A 19,909-nucleotide genomic window follows, 5' to 3' on the forward strand; every position below is an offset into this window, starting at 1 on the left:
TACTGGGGCGCCTGGGTGGCACAGCGGTAAGCGTCTGCCTTCAGCTCAGGGCGTGATCCCGGCGTTGTGGGATCGAGCCCCACATCAGGCTCCTCCGCTATGAGCCTGCTTCTTCCTCTCCCACTCCCCCTGCTTGTGTTCCCTTCTCTCGCTGGCTGTCTCTATCTCTGTCAAATAAATAAATAAAATCTTAAAAAAAAAAAAAGTTTATTTACTTAGGGGCCCCTGGATGGCTCAGTCGGTTAAGCATCTACCTCTGGCTCAGGTTATGACCCCAGAGTCCTGGGATCAAGCCCCGTGTCTGGCTCCCTGCTCGTCAGGGAGTCTGCTTCTCCCTCTCCCTCTGCTTCTCCCCCTGCTCATGTGCTCTCTCTCGCTCTGCTCCCTCTCACAAATAAATAAATAAAATCTTTTTTTTTTAAGTTTATTTATTTTTTTAGGTAATCTCTGTACCCGACATGGGGCTCAAACTAACAACCCTGAGACCAAGAGTCACATGCTCCTCCAACTAAGCCTCCAGGTGCCCCTGATTTGTGCTCTTGAAGTCTTTTAATGAACAGAAGTTTTCAGTTTTCACAAATCTAATTTATCGAGTCCTTTGGTCGTACTTATTACTTTCTGCATTCTGACTAAGAAACTTTTGCCTGTGCCCCTATGTTTTCTCTTAGAAGTTTTATAGTTTTAGTTTTTTTGTTTTTTTTTTTTATTTAATGATTTTTTATTACATTATGTTAGTCACCATACAGTACATCCCTGGTTTTTGATGTAAAGTTCGATGATTCATTAGTTGCGTATAACACCCAGTGCACCATGCAATACGTGCCCTCCTTACTACCCATCACCGGTCTATCCCGTTCCCCCACCCCCTGCCCCTCTGAGGCCCTCAGTTTGTTTCTCAGAGTCCATAGTCTCTCATGCTTCATTCCCCCTTCTGATTACCCCCCCATTCTTTATCCCTTTCTTCCCCTACCGATCTTCCTAGTTCTTATGTTCCATAGATGAGAGAAATATGATAGTTGTCTTTCTCTGCTTGGCTTATTTCACTTAGCATTATCTCCTCCAGTGCCGTCCATGTTGCAGCAAATGTTGAGAACTCGTTCTTTCTGATAGCTGAGTAATATTCCATTGTATATATGGACCACAGCTTCTTAATCCAGTCATCTGTTGAAAGGCATCTCGGTTCCTTCCACGATTTAGCTATTGTGGACATTGCTGCTATGAACGTTGGGGTGCATATGGCCCTTCTCTTCACTACGTCTGTATCTTTGGGGTAAACACCCAGTAGTGCAATGGCTGGGTCATAGGGTAGCTTAATTTTTAACTTTTTAAGGGACCTCCACACTGTTTTCCAGAGTGGCTGTACCAACTTGCATTCCCACCAACAATGTAGGAGGGATCCCCTTTCTCCACATCCTCTCCAACAATTGTTGTTTCTTGCCTTGTCTGTTTTTGCCATTCTAACTGGCATAAGGTGGTATCTCGGTGTGGTTTTTATTTGAATTTCCCTGATGGCTAATGATTTGGAACATTTTTTCATGTGTCTGTTAGCCATTTGTATGTCTTCATTGGAAAAGTGTCTGTTCATATCTTCTGCCCATTTTTTGATTTGTTTGTTTCTCGTGTATTGAGTTTGAGAAGTTCTTTGTAGATCTTGGATACCAGTCCTTTATCTGTAGTGTCATTTGCAAATATATTCTCCCATTCCGTGGGCTGCCTTATAGTTTTAGTTTTTATTCGTAATTCTATGATCTAATTTAAAATCATTTTTGTGTGTGGTATAGGATAGGGATTGAAGTTCATTTGTTTTCTTCTTCCCATGTGGATATATCATTTGTTTAAACAACTTTGCTTTCTCTGTTGAATTGCTTTGACACCTTTGTCAAAAATCATTTAAGGAGGAAAGGAGCTGGGGCTTCATTAGGAAAAAAAAAAAGCAGTTGAAAATGTAAGTATGGGTTATTAGTTTTGTATTACCAACTTTGATTTATTAATATTTTATATCATTTTTGCATATGTGTTCACGAGAGACATTGGCCTAAATATTACTTCTCTTGTAATATCTTCATCAAGTTTTGGTATCTGGGTTTTGATGACCTCCTAAAATGAGTGAAGTATTCCTTTCTGAATTTTCTGATAGAATTGGTGTATTAATTCCTTTTTCAGTGTTTTATAGCACTGAACAGTGAAAGGCTCTGTACCTGAAGTTTTCTTTGTAAGGAGGCTTTTAATAACATATACAATTTCTTTGTTAGATGTGACATTCACATTTTCTATTTCATCTTGTGTCAGGTTTGGTATGTTGTATTTTTCCCAAAAAATGTTCATTTGATCTAAGTTGGTGAATTTATTGGCTAAAGCTATTCATAAGAGATCCTTATGATTTTGGTTTCTATAAGGTTTGTAATGGTATATCTCATTTCATTTTTTATATTGGCAATTTGGGGTTTTTTTCTTTTCTTTTTCTTATCAGTCTTTTATAGGGAATTGTCAATATTTTTTCTAACACTTTATCTTTTTTTTTTTTTAAAGATTTTATTTATTTATTCGACAGAGATAGAGACAGCCAGCGAGAGAGGGAACACAAGCAGGGGGAGTGGGAGAGGAAGAAGCAGGCTCATAGCGGAAGAGCCTGATGTGGGGCTCGATCCCGGATCGCCAGGATCACGCCCTGAGCCGAAGGCAGACGCCCAACCGCTGTGCCACCCAGGTGCCCCAGACTTTATCTTTTTTAGAGCAATTTTAGGTTCACAGCAAAATTGAAAGGAAGGTACAGAGATTTTCCATGTACTCTCTGCCCTCACACACGCCTAGCCTCCCCCTTTATCAACATACCCCACCAGAGTGGTGTATTTGTATATGAGACTTGAACTGACGTGAGACGTCATCATCAACCAAAGTCCATAACTGCTATCAAGGTTCACTCCTGATATTGTACATTCTGTGGGTTTGGACAGATGTATAATGCACATATCCACCATCACAGTATCACACCAAGTAGTTCCTCTGCCCTGAAAATCCTCTGTGCTCCACTGATTCATCCTTCTTTCCCCTTAAACCTCTGGCAACCACCGATCTGTTTACCTTCTCCATAGTGTTTCCTTTTCCAGAATTGTCATATAGTTGGAATCATACAGCACATGTGGATTTACTTTTACTTAATAGTATGAATTTATGTTTCCTTCATGTCTTTTCATGGCTTTTATAGCTCCTTTCTTTTTCAAAGAAATTTCAGTTTGGGGGAAGTTTTGGTTCTGTCATTTTCTTCATGGCTTGTGGAGTTTTCTCTCATCTTTTTTTCTTTATTTCCTTTTTCTGCTTAAGTTTAGTTTGCTTATCTTTTTATAGCTTCCTAAAGCTGAAAACTTAAATGATTGATTTTTAAGCCATTCTTTCTAATTTGTTTAAAAGCTTAGGGGCGCCTGGGTGGCTCAGTCGTTAAGCGTCTGCCTTCAGCTCAGGGCGTGATCCCGGCGTTATGGGATCGAGCCCCGCATCAGGCTCCTCCGCTGGGAGCTTGCTTCTTCCTTTCCTACTCCCCTGCTTGTGTTCCCTCTCTCTCTGGCTGTCTCTCTGTCAAATAAATAAATAAAATCTTTAAAAAAAATAAAATAAAATAAAAGCTTAACATCTCCCTCTAAGCAGTACTTTAGATATATCCCTAAATTTCGATATGTGGTGTTTTCATTATTGTTCAGTTCAAAATATTTTCTAATTTCTCTTATGGTTTATTCTTTGCCTATTGGTTATTTTAAAGGTGTATTTTAAAATTTCTAAATATTTAGCATTTTTCTAGACATCTTACTGACCTCTAATTTATTCTTTTGTTGTCAAAATACATATATGCTCTGTATAATTCAATCTTTTGAAACTTGTTTTGTGGCCCAGAATATGACCCACCTTAATGAATATTCCTTGTACATTTGGAAAGAATGTGCAGGTTTGGGTTGTTGTGCTCCATAAATGTCAGGTCACTGTGGTTGATAGTGTCACCCAGATAAATCCTTACTGGTGTTTTTGTTTAGTTTCTATCAAAATTACTGAGAGAAGAATGTCTGAAATCTCCAACTGTGACTCTTGATCTGTTTTTTCCTTTAGCTCTGTTAATTTTTTCTTTGTGGGGGTGCCTGGGTGGCACAGCGGTTAAGCGTCTGCCTTCGGCTCAGGGCGTGATCCCGGCATTATGGGATTGAGCCCCACATCAGGCTCCTCCACTGTGAGCCTGCTTCTTCCTCTTCCACTCCCCCTGCTTGTGTTCCCTCTCTCACTGGCTGTCTCTGTCTCTGTTAAATAAATAAATAAAATCTTTTAAAAAAAATTTTTTTTCTTTGTGTATTTTGAAGCTATACTACTAGGTTCATACACTTCTGTAATGATTATGTCATTATCAATTTATCAGGATGAAATGTCCCTCCTTTATTATCTCTGGTAATATTTCTTGTCTTCAAGGAATTTTGTCTCATAATTACAGCCACTCCAGCTTAATTAGAGTTTGCATAGTATATCTTTTTCCATTCTATTACTTTCCACCCATTGTGTGCCTCTGTATTTAATGAGTGTTTCAGGGTGCCTTGATGGCTCAGTCGGTTGAGCATCCAACTCTTGGTTTCAGCTCAGATCATGATTTCAGGGTCATGGGATTGAGCCCCTCATGGGGCTCTGTGCTCAGTGCAGAGTCTGCTTGGGATTCTCCCTTTCCCTCTCCCTCTGCCCTCTCCCCCCACCTGCTTACATGCACTCCCCTCTCTCTTTCAAATAAATAAATACATAAAATCTTTCAAAAAAGTAAAAATAAAAAGAGCGTTTCTTTTAAAAAGGCAGCATATCATAGGATCTTGGTGGTTTTTTTTTTTTATTGAGGCTGACTAGTTCTATCTTTTCATTCAAATGTTTAATCTATTTATACTTTTTTTTTAAAGATTTTATTTATTTATTTGACAGAGAGAGAGACGGCCAGCGAGAGAGGGAACACAAGCAGGGGGAGTGGGAGAGGAAGAAGCAGGCTCATAGCGGAGGAGCCCGATGTGGGGCTTGATCCCATAACGCCGGGATCACGCCCTGAGCCGAAGGCAGACGCTTAACCGCTGTGCCACCCAGGCGCCCCTAATCTATTTATACTTAATGTAATGATTAATGTATCTGAATTTAGGAAAGCCACTTTGCTGTTTGTTTCATCTAGTTTTTGGTCCTATGTTCTTCATTAGCTGCCTTTTTTGAGGACAAATATGTTTAGCATTTCATTTGCTTCTTTGTTAATCTTTAAGCTATATGTTTTGGGGTTTGGGTTTTTTTTAGAGATTACCATAGAGATTACATAATGTTTCTTTAATTTATCACAAATAAGACTACTACATGTTGTAAAATACAAGAACCTTGCACGTCTAATTCCATTTACCCCTCCCCATTCCTTTGTGCTATTATTGTTGTATAGATTACTGCTACATGTTATAAAAACACACAATACAGTGTTACAATTTTTTGTTAAATAGATGTATTTTAACGAAATTAAGAGAAGAAAAAGAAAAAAATACGGTCCTTATAATTACCCACATATTTATAGTTTCAAGTGATCTTTATTCCTTCCCGCGGATCCAAGTTTACCATCTGGTGTTATTTCCCTTCACCCTGAAGAACTTGCTTTTGTGTTTCTCATAGCATAGGCAACAAAATTTCTCAGGTTTTTTGTATCATAAAATGTCTTTATCCCGCCTTTTTTTTAAGAATAGTTTTGCTGGGTATAGAATTCTAGGTTGACAGCTTTCCCCCAGCACTTTAAATATGTCATCCCATTGTCTTCTGGTCACCGTTGTCACTGGTAGGATGTTGCTTATTATCCATGCTATTGTTCCTTTTAATATAATATGTAGTTTTTCTCTGGCTGCTTTCAAGATTTTCTTTTTCTTTTTTTTTTAATTTTAGCAGTTTAACCATGACACATCGAAATTAGTTTTCTTTGTATTTATCATTCTTGGGCTTTGTTGAAATTCTTGGATCTATAAGTTGAGGTCTTTCACCAAATTTAGGAGATGTTTGGCCATTCTTCAAATATGTCTTTTTTCCTCTCCCATTCTCTCCTTTTCTTCTGGGACTTCAGTTACATATGTGTTAGATTGCATGTTCTGTTCATTTTTCTCCCGTTTTTTCCCCTCTCAGTTCTTCAGATTGGGTTCCATTGATCTCTCTTCGAGTTCACTAACTCTTCCTTCTGCCATCTCTAATCAGCTATAAGTGTAGTCGGTAAAATTTCCAGTTTAATTATTGTACTTTTCAGCTCCAGAATTTCTACTCATTTTTTAAAATAGTTTGTCCTCCTCCATTGAGATTCCTATACATTCATTCATTGTGCGTATAACTTCCTTTAAGTTCTTGGACATATTTTTAGTAGCTGCTTTATCTGCACCCCTGGATTATCTTGGTTTGGTTATAATTGACTCCTCCCTTCTTTTTCTTGGGTATAGGTTGCAGCCATTTTTTCTCATAGTTCATGGTCTTTATTGAGTCCTGGATATCACGAATGCTATGTTGTAGAATTTCTGGATTCTCTGTTCCCCTTGCTAGTGTGTATCTTGGCTAGATTCAGACCCTGCCCCTCATACAAATATATCTTTTTCAGCAGCAGCTGAAATATCGTCTTAGTTTGTTCATCTTTGAGCTGCTGGTTTTTCTCCCAAACCCCTGGTGTCTTCCCCACACGTGTGGTTTAGTCAGTTGGCTAAAGATTTGGCTGGACTCTAGGCAGACCTGGGGGCTTGCCCCCTCTGTGGCTCTCTCTCTTCCAGGATTTCCCCCTAATATTCTGAACTCTCTCCTCTCACATTTCAAGGCAACCAGACTGCTGCTTTCTGCCACCTGAGCATTCGTGGACTGGGGCGTGCCCTGGCAAAAGTTCAGAATCACTGGTCTGACTCTGGCAGAGGTCTTTCAAGGGTGGACTCCCTGACAATGTCTGCCTGCTTTGTCACCCCCCCCCCATTGTCTTTAAATAGGTGTGTGTGTGTGTGTGGTGTGTGTTTTAACATTTTGTCCAGGTTTTTTAACTGTTACTGGCAGGAGGGTTAGTCCCAGTAATCTCCGCTGCTACTGAAAGCCAGGGCTGTTACGCGCTTCTTCATAAACAATTTTTTTTTTTAAACCTTAATGTTGACATGTTAAGAGTCCTTGATTAACGGACCCAAATAAAAAAAATTCAGAGAAACAAAATTCAGGAAACTGGATCAACGTATATGCAGTGTATGACCTTGGTTATCTTAGGCGGGTAGGGAAGGATTTCATGCCCTCAACATATTGGAGCAGCCAGGCTGGCCCGCATGATGTCAGTCTGTCTGTCTGATGCTAACATTAAGGGATGTGTTCAGGGGGAGTAGAACAGTCAGTCTCAAAAGGTCATTACATTTCCCAGAAAGTCCTACACATCCTTAAAATAACCAGGTAGATTGTAAATGTCCTGAAACTTTACATAGACTCCCACCATCGGAAGCATTATGTATCATTTGCTATAATGCGGTGTGGGCTGTAATACTAAGGAGACACTGAGGTGTGTATTCATTTGGTAAATATTTATCGACTGCCCGGGTCGTGCAGGGCACCGAAGCACCACCCAGAAGCCGTCGCACAGGATGCTTTTGTCCCAGCTGTGCCGCTCATCGTGAGTTTCCTGGGGCTGCCATTCAAATACCATGGGCTGGGTGGCTTGCAACGACTGAAACTTGTCCTCTCATGGTTCTGGAAACCAGAAGGTGTCGGCGGGCTGTGCTCCCTCTAGGGAAGGATCCTTCCAGCCTCCTCCGGTTTCTGGTGGCCCCAGCCCTCCTTGGCGTGTCGCCGCATCCCTCCCTCTCTGCCTCTTTCGTCAAGTGGCCTTCTTCCCTGCGTGTCCTATTCCGTCTGTTACAAGAACGCCGTCCTTGGATTTCGGGCCCAGCCTACTCCACTGTGACCTCTTCTTGATCCTTACCTTGATTATATCTGCAAAGACACTCTTTCCAGATACGGTCACATTCAGATTGGGAGGTCACTGTTCAACCCACTACAACTCCCCAGAGTGATTGCCCCTTGTGCCCAAAGTCCCATCTTAAGTTTCAAGGGCTGTACCTGGCTCTTGGTTCCAGGATTTGGCGATTTTATTTGTGACTTTATAAACTTGAGGAGCACTGCTGTCATTTCAGACCAGATGATCTTTCCCTTTGTCTTTAAATGCCGGCAGCCTCATCCTCCTAACAACTTGGGTCGTCCCTAGCGGCCCCTCCAGTTCTGTCATGTTTGGGGAGTTGTGGCCACAGGGACTCTGCGCTGGGCCGGTGGGTGTCAAGGTTTTGAATCCAGACAGTGCCGTTTTTCTGCCCATCTTCCAAACCCACATCACTTCAGCAAACCCAGATTATACAAACCAGAGACCAGCAACGATGGTCTACAGGCCAAACTTGGCCTGTTGCCTCTTTTTCCTAAAGGAAGTCTTATTAGAACACAGCCAGGATCATTCTGTGTGTGTGTGTGTGTGTGTGTGTGTGTGTGTGTGTGTGTGAGCGAGCAATGGCCACTCTTGTGCCAGGACATCAAAGTCTAGTAGTTGTAACAGGACCAGATCTGCCCAAAAGTCTCTAGTCCTTGGCAGGAGAGCTTTGGCCACACTTCGCCTAAACACCATACACTAAACAGTGTGACAAACAGCACGGGGTAAGCAGTGTGTGAAACTAGGAAACAAATCCGTGTGCAAACCTGGCATGATCTTGAATAACTGGCATTCTGGAAGTTGCGTTCTGGCCGCAGTGAGCTAAGCACAGGCTCACTGTCGAGTCTCACACTCTCACGGGCTCCCCTGGTTTTAATAAGACGTAGACTTTGGAGCACAGTGATTTCTGCCTGTGAACAAGGAACTGGCCTCTGAGTCAGCATTCTCACTCTGTCACCAGTGGATTCTCCCCACAGAGAGCCCTAGTCCGGTGATTTCCTCCCACTGCCACCGAAGCGACCCACTTCCTGGCTTCAGATCGGAACAAAGTGGTGTGTGGGGTGCAAATGACTGGTTCAAACGTTGGGGGAAACTGTAAATAAGACCTTGATTAAGCAACTTCCTATAGAATCATTCCAGAAGTCAGTTCTGTCGGGAAGGCAGGGAGTTGGAGACCCAGGAAATACACCCTGGAAATTCTCCATCTCCTCCTTCCCTGAAAGAGGAGAAGAAGGTAGGGGGTGCCAGTCACCGTGTGGCTCTGGGGACATCTAGTGGTAAGGACTGAGTCAGGGAACCAGGAAACTGCCACAGGCACAGGCCACACATCCACAGATACATCTAGTGGCTGTCGTGGTACCAAAGGCTTTGGGAGGGGAATGGGCCAAGTCCTAGAATATTCCTCATCAGTGAAGATGGGGTTAAACCAACACTCACAGATTTAAACCCCCACACACTGCTCTCTGCTTTCCTCTCTCTTTGTTAGAGGTGGGAGTTCTTGTGGGGCTGGGGAAGCAGTCCGTCCTGGGCACTGCGGTGTGCTCAGGCCTCCTCGTGAGGCAGAAGTGGGGAGACTCCACTTGACGGTTGGGGGGACGTGTGTAGAACGGGGGTTTACCTGCCCACAAAGCCACCCCCTCTCTGCAGCTGGCATATTTAACAGCTTTCTCAAGTGCTGAGAGCAGCTGGTTCTTAAAAAGTGAAGACCGTTTGCCCTTGAGCGTTTTCCTGGAATGATTTTTTTGTATCATCTGCCATGTTGTTCTGGTATGAAATGAGTCTTTTGGGGGCTCCTGAGTGGCTCAGTCAGTCAAGCATCTGCCTTTGGCTCAGGTCATGATCCCAGGGTCCTGGGATCGAGTCCTGCTTGGGGCTCCCTGCTCAGCGAGGAGCCTTCTTCTCCCTCTGCCGCTTCCCCTGCTTTTGCTCTCTCGCACTCTCTCTCTCAAATAAATAAATAAAATCTTTCTTAAAAAATGAAGTGAGTCTTTTTGTATAGAATTTTTAAACTACCTATTTGAAAGATGTATGCATCTGGCTGCAAAGAAATACACTTTTATGCTTTCTCGTGGGCGAGGATCTCTAGGAACAGAAGGCAGGACTTTTATCCAGCCCAAGATAAAATGCTTCTTTACTCTCATTGTGTATCACCTCTTTCCTCCCTTGGACAATGTATGGAGATATTTTTGGTTGTCATGACAGGGCGGGGCGGGGAAAACAGCGCTCTGGGCATCTAATGAGCGGAGGTCAGGGATGCCGGGGTCTGCGTGAAGAACCATCTGGCCCCGGTGTCCCCAGTGCTGAGCGGGACAAACCCTGCCCTAGGAGAATGCCCTTGTCGTCTGGGTTATGGTAGCTCCCCAGATGGCAAGCATCCATCAAGAGCTTGTGATAAATGAGTAAACAATTGAGCGCTGGGAAGCAGTTCAGCCGGGTCAGCCTGGCAAGAGGAGAAGCAGTCAGTCGTGCCAGCCTGCCATCGAGGAGTGCCTGCCGAGCCGAGTTTTGGTTTTATATTGGGAAAAACATTTCCTGCCCCACCCCCTCTCTTACTAGGAGCAGCTGGGCCCCCCGTTTCCCTTTCCTACTTACCCAATATGTCCAGCGCCCTTGCATTTGAATTTTGAAGACTGTAGGTAGTAACCACTCGCCAATCCTGTGCATGTCTGAGGTTGCCTCTTGGGGCTTCGTGATGGCAGCCCTGCTCCACTCAATCTCTCTCCACCTTTTCTTTAGAACTGAGCATGCAGAATTCCGAGGGTGGATCCGATTCGCCGGCTTCTGTGACTCTCTGTCCGTCGGCGGCAGCCCAGGCCCCTGTGGCCCAGCCGGTGCCAGCATCCCCGCAGGTAACAGACCATCCCGCCTGCTGCCTGGGGCTCGGGCTGTTCCGGGAAAACCAGTGTGGCCGGGGGTGCGGGGGTCGGGGGGGCACATCCTCTTAGGTTTTGAAAAACACCCGAGTCAGCAGAGATGGAATCTATATTTTCCCGAGTTAACGTGTCGGTCCCAAGGCTGCTGCTGTTAAAATAGCCACAGCTTTATTCTGTTCCCTCTGCCCCACCATGGCACATTCTCTGGCTTTTTTTGCTATTTGTCGAAAAGGTCCCACCAAGGACTCAAGGATGCAAACACAAAAAGAAACCAACTTAAGTCTGTTCCTATCGTTCAATGAAAGTTTTCTCGTACCTGGGAAATATCCCTTTTACCCAGGAAGACTACGGATAAGGCGAAAGATCGGTTAGAATTCTAGCATTAGAATAGGAATATTCTTCAAAATTTGTAAGGAGAGACTCTTTACACAAAGGCTCCTGACTTCCGTTCTGCCATGGGGGGAAATATACCCTAGACCTGAACGTAAAGTTAGTGACGTAAGACCACACAAAGCCGAGGGCGGTGGAACAGACTGGAAGCTTGGAGACGTGTGCAGCAGCCCACTGTGGCCATGTGACCACCCAGGAGCACGATTCCAGAAGTTAGAAGCATGACAGAATTGATGAAGCTGAGAAAGCCCCATCATTCAGCAAAACAGAAAGGCAGACCTCAGAGTGGTTTGTTCATTTTAGAGTAGACTTGTGTAGCTTTTATTTCTTGCAAATACAGCAGCCCCCACGGGGGCCTTGCAAGCCCCTCTGGGGATGCCAAGGGCGTGTGATGCGAGTCAGTGGTAGCCTAACTGATTTGTGTCCCTGCCCTCTTGAACCTGACCCATGAGCCCTCCACCCCGGCTGTCTCGGCAGGCCCGAGACTCCTGCAGCCCAGGACCTGGCTGACTCCTGCCAGGGGCCCACCATGGCCACCGCCCCCCTCCCCAGTTCCAGGCCTCCAGTCCCTGCTAGGGATGCATCCAGTCCCCCCAGCCGCCCACACGCCCGCCCCGCCCCCCAGGTGCACCCTCTGTTCCCCATTCAGAGACTTCCTGCTGCTCATTCGGGGCACCCCCTTTCTGGCAAGCTCCAAGCGCTTATGTTCACGGGCTGCTCCGCCTTCCCTCAACAGGGGGTGCCTCTCCCCTTGCCAGAGAGAGGAATTCCTGGTGCCTCACTTCCCCGGGTGTGCTCCTCACGCTTCACCGCCCAGCCCTGCACTGTCCAGCCCCGCTTCCCACCACGGTGGCCGAGTTCTGCCACCAGCCCCAACTGGGTGCCAGGGATGGGGGAAGGTGGTGTGGACAGCTGTCTGGAGGGTCCTTCTTATCACCCTGCCTCTCAGCTTGAAGCCAGGGACAGCCCATGTCACCTTGCAGAACAGACCCCAGGGAGGGAGAGCTGCTGGGGGCAGGTGGAAGTGCGTGTGCTTGTGCACGCAAACTGTGTGTGTGTGTGTGCACCGTCCTGTCCTCCTATCAGTCGTGCTCGTGTTTCTGTAAGGTGACACTGGAGTAGGTGGCGGTGCTCTGGTTGTAATCTGTTTTAAGGACTAAACTCTGACTAAAGTCTAAATGTCCTTCTCTCCTTCCCTTTTAGAGGGTGTTGGTCCAGGCAGCGGGCTCGGCTCCCAAAGGGGCCCAGATGCAGCCAATCTCCCTCCCCAGGGTCCAGCAGGTGCCACAACAGGTAACCACAGCACAGGGGACATGGGACACTTTAGCCCTTAGCGATCCAGAGCCCTCTCTGAACAAGGCATCCTTTCCTATTGATGCTGTTGCTTTGTCTCTGATATCTTCAGTTCTTTACCAGAAGGTTCTTTTGGAAGCGATGTAAAAAAAAAAATTTTTCTATTGCAGATGGTTAGCAACAGACCAAGAAAGCTGATGGTCTTTCATTCATGCAGAAATTCAGCATTCGGGGTACAAGCCAGCACCTCGATAGAGCACTGGGGTACTGGGGTAGACACGCAGACAGAGAAGCCAGGTTTCTGGATTGAAGGAACGTGGAACTTCCCAGGGAAGCAAGTGCTGTGCCCTCAGACCAATGCCATGACCCAGGAAGTGCTTCCTGTGAAATCCAGTGATAGCTTCAGAGCCTGGGCTCCCCAGCCACACAGCGGCCCACATCAGCAGCTCAGACCAAGTCCGGGGATCTAGAGCAACGGAGGGCAGGCCTTTTCTGGAAAAGGCCAAATAGAAAAGGCCAAATAGCACAGTTTTCGGCTTAGCGGGCTAGCTGACCCTGACACCCCTGCTGAACCCTGCCTCTGCCTCGCAAAAGCAACTGTGGATGGAAGCGAAGGGGCGTGGCTATGCGCCAGGAAAGCTTTATTACGAAAAGAGGCAGGGCTGGAGTTTGCGGACTTGTGCTCTGTAACACGCTGGACTCAAATCAGGGCAGGCTCTAGGGTCACTGCTGAGACCAGACAGCACACCCCTCCCCCAGGGGGCTCCGGCTTAGATTGCTGGTGTGTTTAGAGGCGCTTGTCTGGAGGCAACTGGGGCGGGTTTCAGGGTTGTGGGACAGAAGCAAAGGCTTCTGGCAGGCCCAGCAGGGAACCAGCGGCTCTGTCTCAGCTCCTTGAGGAAGATGCGAGCAGTGTCGTGATTCCAGAAGCTTCCTCTTGGTGGGGCTGGGCCTGCCCCAGCCTTTCTCTCTGGGCAGCTTGGACTTACAGAGTGACTTCTGCGCCTCCCTCAGTCCCCTAAGGCCCAGCCCGCCCCCAGCATTAGTCCCCGGAACCTTCTCGGGGATGCTCGCTATTCCAGGGCCTTGTGTGTGCGTCATGCACCATGTTGGGTTGTCCTAGGAGGTGGGAATCAGCCCCATCCTGCCGCTCCACAAAAAGGCTTAGAGAGAGGCCACGATGAAACCCAGCCCCTAATTCTCTCACCCCAAAAGGAGGTTGGATGAGGCATCCATTAAGGTTCCCTCTGTGGTGAGAGTGTAAGGTTCTGCGCGTGGAGCTCGGGCTTCTACCGCCTGGGCCAGCGCCCCTGTCTGTTGAGGTGCTGAACTGACGTGGCCACAGGTGAGGGCAGGGGCTCAACAGGGTGGGGCTGGGGCTTCCCAGTGCCCCCCTCCACCTCCCTCTCCATTCTGCTCAGACTGAAGGTCTCCCCGGTGTGGCTCCCAGAACCCCCGCCCCTCAGGGGAGGGGTGCCAGGGCCACCCAAAGGGGACAACTCTGCAGGGAGGCCATGTAGAGTATGACTAGCGCGACCCCTCCACCCTGCAGAGATGAGGGGTGTCTGACCCCCCCAAGGTCACGTTCTGTCCACAGCTCTGGCTTCTCCTGTCCAGCGGAACCACCTCTCTGCCCACTGGCTGGTGGGTGGCAGGGACCGACTGTCCCAGCTTTGCTCTGCAGCTTTGCTCCGAGCTGTGGGCTGGGTTCACCCTGCCCCCCACCCCCACCCCACCCCCCACCACAGAATGGGGGACGCCCACCTCCCCTCCGGCTCCGCAGCAGAAACAACACGCACAGAAAGTGCAGCAGAGCTGTGGACCGGGAGAAGTTCCATTCCCGTGGTGCCTTTTGGTTACCAGTTCTCCTAGTTTCTTGGTAGAAGTGACGGCTGGGGCAGGAAATCTAAAATGTAGGAGTTGATGTTCACAAGAGGCAAGAGAAGTCGCGGCCGGCCGGCCCCACCGGGAGCGCGCCGTGCGTAACGCCAGGTCCGTCCCTGATGTCGTTCCAGGTGCAGCCCGTGCAGCACGTGTACCCCCCGCAGGTGCAGTACGTGGAAGGCGGAGACGCCGTCTACACCAATGGAGCCTTGTACGTGGGTTTCCTCTCCCCTGGGGAGGGCCCTCCTCGCAGACAAGCATGGGCCGCGTTGGGAACACCTCTCACGACTCCTCCCACCTCTTCCCACTTGGGGCAGTGTGTGCGGAAACTTCTCCTCCTCCTCCTCCTCCTTTGGGAGATGTTGGAACCCTTACAACAGTCCTAGGACATCAGAGCCCTGTGGTGATTTCAGAAATCACAGGCGTTTATGGTTCTCACTTCCAGAAAAGGCGCCCCTTCCACAAAACAAAACGAAACAAAACCCCAGTCCAGCTTTTAAGTCTGAAGATTCAGTCTTCACAATCCAGACACCATTGCTCTCTCTACCCTCTCATCCTTGCCTGTGTTCACCTCTGGCTCTTTATGATGTTGATAAAACTTGACTTTCCGTTTGTCAAGGGCTTCTAGAGTGTCTGCCTTCGAACTTGGGGCAGACAATGATACATTTCCCGTGAAGCTTGGGGCAGACAATGATACATTTCCCGTGAAGCTCATTGCACCCAAGATGCAAGCCCTTTGGTTCGTTTGATTTCCACAACCTCCTTCCAGAAGTTCAGGGATCGGGCGTGAGAGTTGGGAGCGGTGATGGCCGGAGCTGTGCGAGGCTCTGCAGCACAGCCCCGAGGGGTGTCAGACACACACAGACACACGTCAGTGCCTGGACAGCCTGGGAAATCTGAGCGAGGTCTGTAGGTCGCCCCAGCGTCAACTTCCTGAACTTGACCTTGTGCTACTGTTAGATCGGCAGTCACCCTGGGGAGACGGGACAGGGGTGCAGGCCTCCCGGAGGCCGGTCGGAGGGGCCTCGCCGCCACCCAGAGGGACCAGCTCTCCAGACTCACCACTAAGCCTCGGGCACGGCCTTTTATGGGGCCAGCTCTGTACGAGCAAGCCAAACCTAAAAATTTAAGGCTCAAACCACAGGGTGAATCATTTAATCCAAATGGTGAAGGAATATCAGATGAATTCTTGGTATTGCTTGGAAATTCTTTTTATTATGCAATGTCATTTTGCAAACACTTTCTGTTTGGAAAGAATCACGGACTCTCGGGGCAGTGGCAGACTTAGGACCAAGTCCTCTGTGCCCTTTGCCCCGGCTCCCCGAGCGGTGACATCCTCTGTGACTGTAGCACAATACCCAGAGATTAGCCTCGGGATGGACTGTCAGCTAGCCCATGGGCCTAGTCACACATAGCGGCCTACACGCCATCGCGTGCATGCGTGCGTGCACACGCGTGTGTTCTAGGCCACTTTACCCCGCGTGCAGATGGCACGTAACTGCAATAAGATACAGAATCGTTCCGTCTCCACAAAGGAGCTCCCTCGTGCAACGCCTTTACACACTTAGAACTTTTCAGCGATGGTTTCGATGAGTCATCCCGGGATCCTTAATATTTCCAGAAATGATCACTTTGAACTTTGCACTGCCCTGACATTTCATGTCTGAATGACCCCATGTGCTCAGTGTCGAGGGGCTCCAGCTCTAACATACAGTCTTGCTGGATTGCCATGGAGACTCAGAGAAGGCCCTTCTCTCTTCCTGACAGACGGACAGCCTATGCCTACAACCCCGAGCCTCAGATGTATGCCCCCAGCAGTGCGGCTTCTTACTTCGAGGCCCCGGGCGGCGCCCAGGTGACCGTGGCAGGCTCCTCCCCGCCAGCGGTCCCCTCCCACAGCATGGTGGGCATCACCATGGATGTCGGGGGGAGCCCTATTGTCTCCAGCGCGGGAGCCTATCTCATCCACGGGGGGATGGACAACACCAGACACTCCCTGGCCCACACCTCCCGGTCATCGCCAGCTACGGTATGTACGAGGCTCTCGGGGGCAGCAGGGTAGACCCTGAATAGACCCTCCTCAGCGGCAGGGACGGTGAGTGGAAGGCAGCCTGGGGTGGCTGGAGCCGGAGCCCTGCCAACCTGGAAGGGCGTGTGATCCGAGGCAAGTCTCCACCCCTGGGATCCAGGTACTCTGTGGCGAACAGGGCACAGGCCCCTCCCAGGCTGCTGTGGAACTGGCATCTGAGTTCAGCATCACCATGCTGGGGGGACCGCCACCATTGGCGTCACTCTCCCAGAGGTCCGGGCCCATCCATCCGGGTGACCACTGGAGCAAACCAGGCACAGGGCAAGTCCCCCTTGGGAATTGCACCCACTCATTGCCACCACACTCCTGCCCCAGACACTTCCCAACCTGCTTTAAAAGTGTGTCTGCTCTTAAAGTCTATTTTCCGTGCTTAGTTTGATTTCATTTGGAAAATTAACACAGAGTAAAATTGGCCCATTTTGGTGTGCAGCCCTGAGGTTTGACGCAACGACCTTGTGTCACTGTGGCCACAGTCAGGGTACAGAGCAGCTCCTCACCCTAAAATCTCCCTCCTCCTGTGACCCACAGCCCCTGGCAACACTGATCGGTTGTCTGTCACTCTAGTTTTGTTTTTTCGGGAGTGTTGTATACACAGAACATACAGAAGGTAACCTTCTGAGGCCACTTCTTTCACTCACTGTGGTGCTTTTGAGACCCATGCACGTTGTCACGTGAATCAGTGCTTGCTTCTTTGCTCCTGGGTAGGATTCCGTTATACCACAGCTCGTCCATCCAGTCACCATTTGAGGGCCATTTGGGCAGTTTCCAGTTTTTGGTGATTATGAATAAAGCCTGTCTAAGTACTCACGTGCAGGTTTTTGTATGGACATGTTTTCCTTTCTTTTGGATAAATACCTACAAGCGGGATTGCTGGTTCACACGGTAAGTTTATGTTTAACGTTATCAGAAATCACCAACAGTTTTTGCAAGTGGTGGTACCGTTTTGCGTCTCTCCCCCTCCCCCAGTGATGTATGAGTCCCTGTGCCCCACCTCATCACCAGCACTTGGTGTTTTCAACCATTCTTCATTTTTGACGTTCTGATAGGTGTGTAGTGGTATCTCACTGTGGTTGTGATTTCCATTTTCTTGATTGCTAATGATGATAAGCAGCTTTTCATGTGCTTGTTTGCCTTTCATTATATGCTCTTTGGTGACCTCTTGGTTCAAGTCATTTGCCTATTTTTTAACTGGATTGTTTGTTTACTGTTGAGTTTTGAGAGTTCTTTATATATCCTAGATACAAGTCCCCTGTCAGATATGTGACTTGCAAATATGTTCTCCCAGTCTGTAGAGTGTCTTTTCATCCGAAATTGTGTAAAGTGTTTCCTCTCACTTCACTGTTGTGTTGGCTATTCACATAATTTTAGAATTTTGTATATAAATTTCAGGTTATTTTGTCTCTATCTACAAAAAATTCATAGTGAGATTTTGATTAAGCAGCTTTAGACCTACAGATCAATTTGCGGAGAACTGACGTCTTTCCTATGTTGGGTCTGCCCATCCATGAACATAGTATGTTTTTTTCCATTTATTTAGATCCTCTTTGTTTCTGTCATCAGAATTTTGTAATTTTTAGCATGCAAATTCTGTACATATTTTGTTAGATTTATGCCTTAGTATTTTATGTTTCTGGAGCTATTATAAGTGTTATTGATTTTTAACTTCTGTTTCCACTATTAATTTCTGGCTGTTGGCCTTGTGTCCTGCAGCCTTGCTGAACTCACTTGTAAGAGCTGCAAGAGCTTTTTGTTCTCTGCAAATAGGAACAATTTTATTTCTCCCTTTCTAATCTGGATGACGTTTATTCCTTTTTCTTATCTTTTCGCACTAGCTAGGACTTCCAGTATGGTGTTGAACAGGAGTGGCAAGAGTGAACATCTGTGCTTTGTTCCCAGTCTTAGGGGAAAATCTTCAGTCTTTCACTGCTAAGTGTGATATTGGCTATAGGTTTCCATAGATGCCATTTTTCAGGTTGAGGAAATTCCCCTCTGTCCCTCGTTTTCTGCAAGTCTTTATCATAAATGAACATTAATTTTTGTCAAATGCTTTTTCTTCAATTATATGATCATGAGTTTTTTCTTCTGTAGACTGCTAATGTGTGATGGATTACACTGGTTGATTGTCAATTAGAAAATAACTTCATCATTTGCTGTGGGGCTAATAACCTCCTGAAATAGATGATCTTGCCTCATCCCTGTCCTTTTGGTCCTGCTGTGCTTTGGGGTCACCTGACATCAGAGCACCCCACCCCCCAGGTCTCGCCATCCTGTGTGTCCAGAGTGCTCCCCAGGACCTGGTTCTGTGGGCAGGGTGGAGAGAAATCACTGGCTCTCCAGGGGCCGTGACGTGTGGGGTGGGGCCTGATGCACCAGTTTGCACTTTGCCTCACTCAGCCCCTGCGGCCCACCAGGGCCTGAGCAGCCACAGGCAACCACAAATGTCCTCTCTTGGAGGACTGGCTGAACGGACATGAGTTTCGAGCTGATATCGATGAGAAAGCATCCCTCACAGACCACATTAACTGTCACGAACACGACAGGTTCAATGTTAGCAAATTGCATCAGTGCATAATAGCAGAATATATACTAGGATCGCAGGTCACAGAGTTCCTGCGAAACCACAGTGTTCTCTGTGGTCCATACTACCCTATTGCAAGCAGATGTGCAGCCCAGAGCCTGGGCAGCCCAGCTCCTGTGGTCTGTCATCTGAGTTGCTTCCAGAGAATCATCCATTGGGAATCCGTGAATGGGCTGTGTTTGCCACGCCTCTCCATGCAGCCCGGGAGTGGTCATCTCAGAAGGCAGTCTGATTCCTGACCCGGCCTGCGCTCTAGTCTCTCGACTTGTTATGGCATGGAAACATCTCACACACATGCAGCAGAGATCTGAGGGAGTTTCCAGGAGCTGAGAACAAGAACAGCCTCGAGATTGCAACAGAATTAAAATATGGCTCCGGCATCTGACACTTGCGGCCTGCCAGCTTTTTCTGTCAAGAGTTTTGGGACTTTAAGTCAGTTCTGAAAACAGAGCATGAAGACCAGAGGGAATCACCCGTACAGCCTCAACGAGAGAGTTCAGACTTTTGGGGGCAGATTTTCTTGAGTCTTCATTTCATCAGTATTACATAAATCTTCAAACTGAATGGCCCACATGAGGAGTTTGGGATAAAAGTGTTTGCTGGCACTTTTATTAACCACACAGAGCACAGCTTCTAAACCCAGAGGTTTGCTCTTGCTGTTTCCACCCAGGATTTGCCCTTTGGGTCATGTCGAGGGGAGGCTGGGGGCTCTCGGGCTGCACGAGGTAGAGACCCTGCCACCCCAACAGCGGCCCTTGGAGACCCTCGGGCTGCAGGAGGCCATGCTGTGCAAACAGGTGGGGACTCATGAAGACAAATGTTCTAACCAATTCTTACAATAACAGAAATACAGCATT

General features: G+C 47.6%; 1 protein-coding gene and 1 long non-coding RNA gene across 4 annotated transcripts in view; one reads left to right on the forward strand and one right to left on the reverse strand.

Annotated features, from left to right (window-relative positions):
* The window catches only part of RFX2 (regulatory factor X2), a 92,534-nt gene that overhangs the window by 41,440 nt on the left and 31,185 nt on the right, over positions 1 to 19,909 (forward strand). For all 3 annotated transcript variants that reach the window (XM_040629496.1, XM_040629498.1, XM_040629497.1), the window contains exons 2-5: positions 10,682 to 10,794; positions 12,412 to 12,501; positions 14,517 to 14,596; positions 16,153 to 16,414. In XM_040629496.1, coding sequence (XP_040485430.1) covers positions 10,690 to 10,794; positions 12,412 to 12,501; positions 14,517 to 14,596; positions 16,153 to 16,414 — 537 coding nt within the window. In that variant the 5' untranslated portion in view covers positions 10,682 to 10,689. The remainder of the gene's footprint in view (positions 1 to 10,681; positions 10,795 to 12,411; positions 12,502 to 14,516; positions 14,597 to 16,152; positions 16,415 to 19,909) is intronic.
* LOC121102564 overlaps positions 1 to 19,909 on the reverse strand; it is a 54,999-nt gene that overhangs the window by 7,807 nt on the left and 27,283 nt on the right. The gene's annotated exons all lie outside the window — the stretch shown is intronic.

Source organism: Ursus maritimus, unplaced genomic scaffold, assembly GCF_017311325.1.
Source record: "Ursus maritimus isolate PB19 unplaced genomic scaffold, ASM1731132v1 scaffold_14, whole genome shotgun sequence".
Taxonomy (NCBI): domain Eukaryota; kingdom Metazoa; phylum Chordata; class Mammalia; order Carnivora; family Ursidae; genus Ursus; species Ursus maritimus.